Source organism: Rattus norvegicus, chromosome 10 (assembly GCF_021556685.1).
Source record: "Rattus norvegicus strain SHRSP/BbbUtx chromosome 10, alternate assembly SHRSP_T2T, whole genome shotgun sequence".
NCBI lineage: Eukaryota > Metazoa > Chordata > Mammalia > Rodentia > Muridae > Rattus > Rattus norvegicus.
In genome coordinates this window covers 43809271-43813422 of record NC_141543.1, presented here as the reverse complement: position 1 = coordinate 43813422, position 4152 = coordinate 43809271, and the positions used below count along the sequence as shown (strand labels likewise).

General features: G+C 42.8%; 1 protein-coding gene across 1 annotated transcript; it reads right to left on the bottom strand.

The window, feature by feature from the left end:
- Positions 1 to 211: 211 nt before the first annotated feature.
- On the bottom strand, positions 212 to 3088 carry Il5 (interleukin 5). The gene is given in 4 exon segments (NM_021834.1): positions 212 to 310; positions 390 to 518; positions 2395 to 2427; positions 2951 to 3088. Coding segments are annotated over 4 exon segments (399 nt in total).
- Between the last annotated feature and the right edge of the window lie 1064 nt (positions 3089 to 4152).

Below are 4152 nucleotides of genomic sequence, written 5' to 3'. Positions count from 1 at the left end.
TACAGACACAAAAAGAATGTTAAACACTTTGGCATATCTGGACATAGATAGGTTTAACTTGACTACAGGGCATAAATATGAATGGAAACAGCATACGATAACCCTTGCATTTGTACAGTTTGGGGTTTTGTTTTTTTTTGTTTTTGGGTTTTTTTTTTTTTGCATCTGTTGAAAATTTAACTTAAAAGGTGAAATCCTGTCCAGCTCAGTCTCAGACTTCCATTGCCCACTCTGTACTCATCACGCCAAGGAACTCTTGCAGGTAATCCAGGAAATGCCTGGTCTTCCGCCTCTCTTCGCCACACTTCTCCTGTAAGAAGAACAGACTATTAGGTCGGCTTCTGGAGAAACAGCTGCAGCCAGGCTCACAGGGTTCCCGGGGAACTTACTTTTTGTCCGTCAATGTATTTCTTTATTAATGACAAGTTTTGGAATAGTATTTCCACAGTGCCCCCTCGGACAGTTTGATTCTTCAGTATGTCTAGCCCCTGAAAGATTTCTCCAATGCATAGCTGGTGCTGAAAGAAGATTAGCAAGGAACAAATAGATCAGACTGCCCACAACGTACCCATATTTCTAAATATCATGCTGTATGCAATTTAAATGCATCAATGGGAAAAAAAACAGACAATCCAAGAAGTGGTGGCGTTATCTGTAATCCCAGCAGTCAGGAAGTAGAGGTAAGAATAGCAGAAGTTCAAGGCCAGCCTCTGATACATAGAATTTGAGGCCAGCCAGTACTACATGAGATCATTTCAAAAAAAGCAAAACCAAAGTTAGGATTGGGCTCGGGGAGATGGCTCAATGGTTAAGATTACTGGGTGCTCTTCCAAAGGACCTGGGCTCAGTTCTCAGCACCCTCGTGGTGGCTCACAACCATCTGAGTCCTGGGATTAAAGATGAGTGGTACCACACCCATATTAAATTTTTCTTTTGAAGTTTAGGCTGATGATTTTCTGCTAGTAAAAAAATTAAATAATGTATTTTGCACTAGAATAAGATATTTTGAAATGTATACAATATTATTACATAATCATATTCATTGAACTGTATAGAAATTATTAATAGAGGGCATTTATGATTTTCTTATGTCTTCCTATCATTACCTGAGAATATAACCCCTGAGCTGGAGAGATGGCTCACTGGTTAAGAACACTTGATACAGTTCCCAGCACACAATGATGGCTCACAACCAGCGCTAGTCCCAGGTGATCTGATGCCCTTCCTTTAGCCTTCAGGGGCACCAGACACATACGTGGAACACATACATATATGCAGGCAACACACACACACACACACACACACACACACACACACACACACAATAAAAGGAATGTAGCCCTAAGTTATTAATACTTTCAGAAAGATATTAAATGGGTGGGCTCTGGAATTAGTGGAGACTGCTCACTTTGTACATTGAAGGTCCTGGGCTTGATCCTCAGCAGTAAGAAATAAGACAAGGAAAGCAAAGGGAGGCACTAGGATGAAGAGAGCCATGGGCAGAACCAAAGGGAGCCCAGCAGGACTTCCTGCTATGTGCAGAACCGTGCAAAGAATCCTTTTTTTTTTTTTTTTTGGTTTTTTTTTTTTTTTTTTTTTTTTTCGGAGCTGGGGACCGAACCCAGGGCCTTGCGCTTCCTAGGCAAGCGCTCTACCACTGAGCTAAATCCCCAACCCCGCAAAGAATCTTTGACGGGAGGCTCCGAGATGCATGACTGACAGCTCCGGCCGACCACTTACATAACAGATCTAGCTCAAAGTCATTCCTAATGCTAATTGGCTGGTGGGTTTTGAGTGTCTCATGGCCCAGGCTGGCCTCTAGCTCAAAACTATAGCTGAGGATGACCTTGAACCTCTGATCTTCCTGCCTCCATTATCCCATTGTGAGATTAAAGACTTCCATGCTTAGTTTCTGGGATGCTAAGGAATGAACCCAGGGCTTTGTGCATATCAGGCAATCTATCGACAGAGATCACAGCTCCAGCCCTCTAATGTTTTGGGTTTACTAATTGGATTTATTTTTGATACATACAGGGTCTGGCTATGGTAAACTCATGCTACCCCTACCCCCGGCTCCCCGGTACTGGAATTACATAATTGGCCACTCTCATATTCTCTGTTCACAAGCACGTGCTTTCACATTCACCTCCATAATTTTTTTTTCAAAGAAAGTCAAACAGTTTCACTGAAAATGAATGCTTTGCTGGGTGTGGCAGCCCAGGCCTGTGTCTCAGCTACTCCACTGAGGCGAGAGAACAACTTGAACCCAGGAGCTTGAGACCTAGTGGGATCCCCACCCCAAACACCACACCCGAAAGCTAAATGCAAATGACTTATAGCTTAGTGTGTGAAGTTCACATATTCAAGCGGTCTCGGCATTAAAGGGTAACTTACATTTTTATGAGTAGGAACAGGAAGCCTCATCGTCTGCAAAGGAGAAAACATGGGGTCATTTCTAAAAAAGAGCTTGTTGCCTTTTTTAAGGCAGTGTTTGCTGGTGATAGGGTCATTACCTGTGCATTAACACTAACACATTCATACTTGCATTATTTAAAGCAGATCTTTGTGTTTAGAAATGAACTGTCACAAATTATTAAATTTTTTCAAAAAAAATATTTTTTGAATCAGGGTCTCGATCTTAGCTCTAGCTGGCCTGTAACTGGCCATGAAGACCAGGCTGGCCTTGAACTCACAGAGATCCACCTGACTGCCTCCCAAGTTGTGGGATTAAAGGCGTGTACAACCAAACCAGCTATTTATGCATTCTAAAGAATAATTGAGTCGGGTAAGGTTGTATGTCTACAATCCTAGTGTTTGGAAGACCGAGGCAAGAGGATCTCATAGAGGTTGGGACAGCCTAGTCTACACAGCAAGTCTGAGGCCAGTCAGGACAGTACAGCAAGGCCCTGATGGTAACAACAAAACTGAAAGAGTAAAAGCCATACTTTACCTCATTGCTCGTCAACAGAGCTCGGTGAGTGGACAGCTGTATCAAGGTCTCTTTCACCACTGTGCTCATGGGGATCTCCATAGCAATGGCCCAGACACAGCTGAGAGTTAGAACGTTCAAGCACAGAAGCATCCTCATGATTCTGAAGCCTTCAGCGTTTGCCTTTAGCAAAGGAAGAGCGCAGAGCAGGGCCGAATCCCCAAGCAATTTATTCTCTCTCTTTGAGGAAATGAATAATTTCTAACAATCAGATAGAGGACACCTAATAAAGGCAAGTAGTGAAACTCAGTGTTTCCAGTGCCTTGGGTCTTCAAAGATGCATTTTTTTTCTCTTTTCATAATAGTAAACATCTCTACCCCCCCAATTCTTGTTTAAAAAGCATTTTCTATAACAGAAAAAAAATGTTTCTAAAACTTTGATCCACCTTTACACTCCATTTAGGGCATTGAATTTCTCTTTGAAAGATGTGCATGTATGACCGGTCTCCCTAGAGATGCCCACACTCACCACACTCACACTCTTGGGAGTATGATGGCCTTTTCCTGACATCTTCTTTTTCATTACTCCCTACCCCACACTCTGCTTTAATATGTGTTGAACTTAATCCCCAATAAAGTGAAGAAAAAGGTGTATTCAAATGTATACCTCCAACAGAATGATCCTAAAATACATAGATGTTGAGAATGTCTTACTGGGTATGGTGGTCCACACCAGCAGATATGGGGGGTACAGTCAGGAGAATCAAGAGGTGAAAGTCATCCTTGGCTACACAGCAAATGTGAGGTCAGTCTGGAACATATGAGACCCTGTTTCAAACAGCCAAAGAGAAAAGGGAAAGGGGTTATCTTTTCAGTTGAAAACTCTACATTGGCTGTAGCTGGACGTATCTGTTTTTTAAGAAAAGAATTGAAAACACTCTTGGAAAGACAGCTATTAAAGCAGCTAGCCCAGCAGAATTGGGTTGCATGCTGAAGGTGTTTGATCAGCATCCTGTCTGTTATTAAAAGGCCAACCCAAACTGGGGGAAGATAAGCAGAATGTTTCTTGGTTCATATAACACAAAGTGCAGGGTAGAGGCTCCTTCCTGTGCTGCTTCAGTGGCTTGGCCTTGACCCACTTTTCAAGCAGCTTACTGTGGTGGTGGTGGGGGTGTGAGTGTCCCTCGGTGACATTGGGTGTCCCAGGGTGACATCAGGACTCT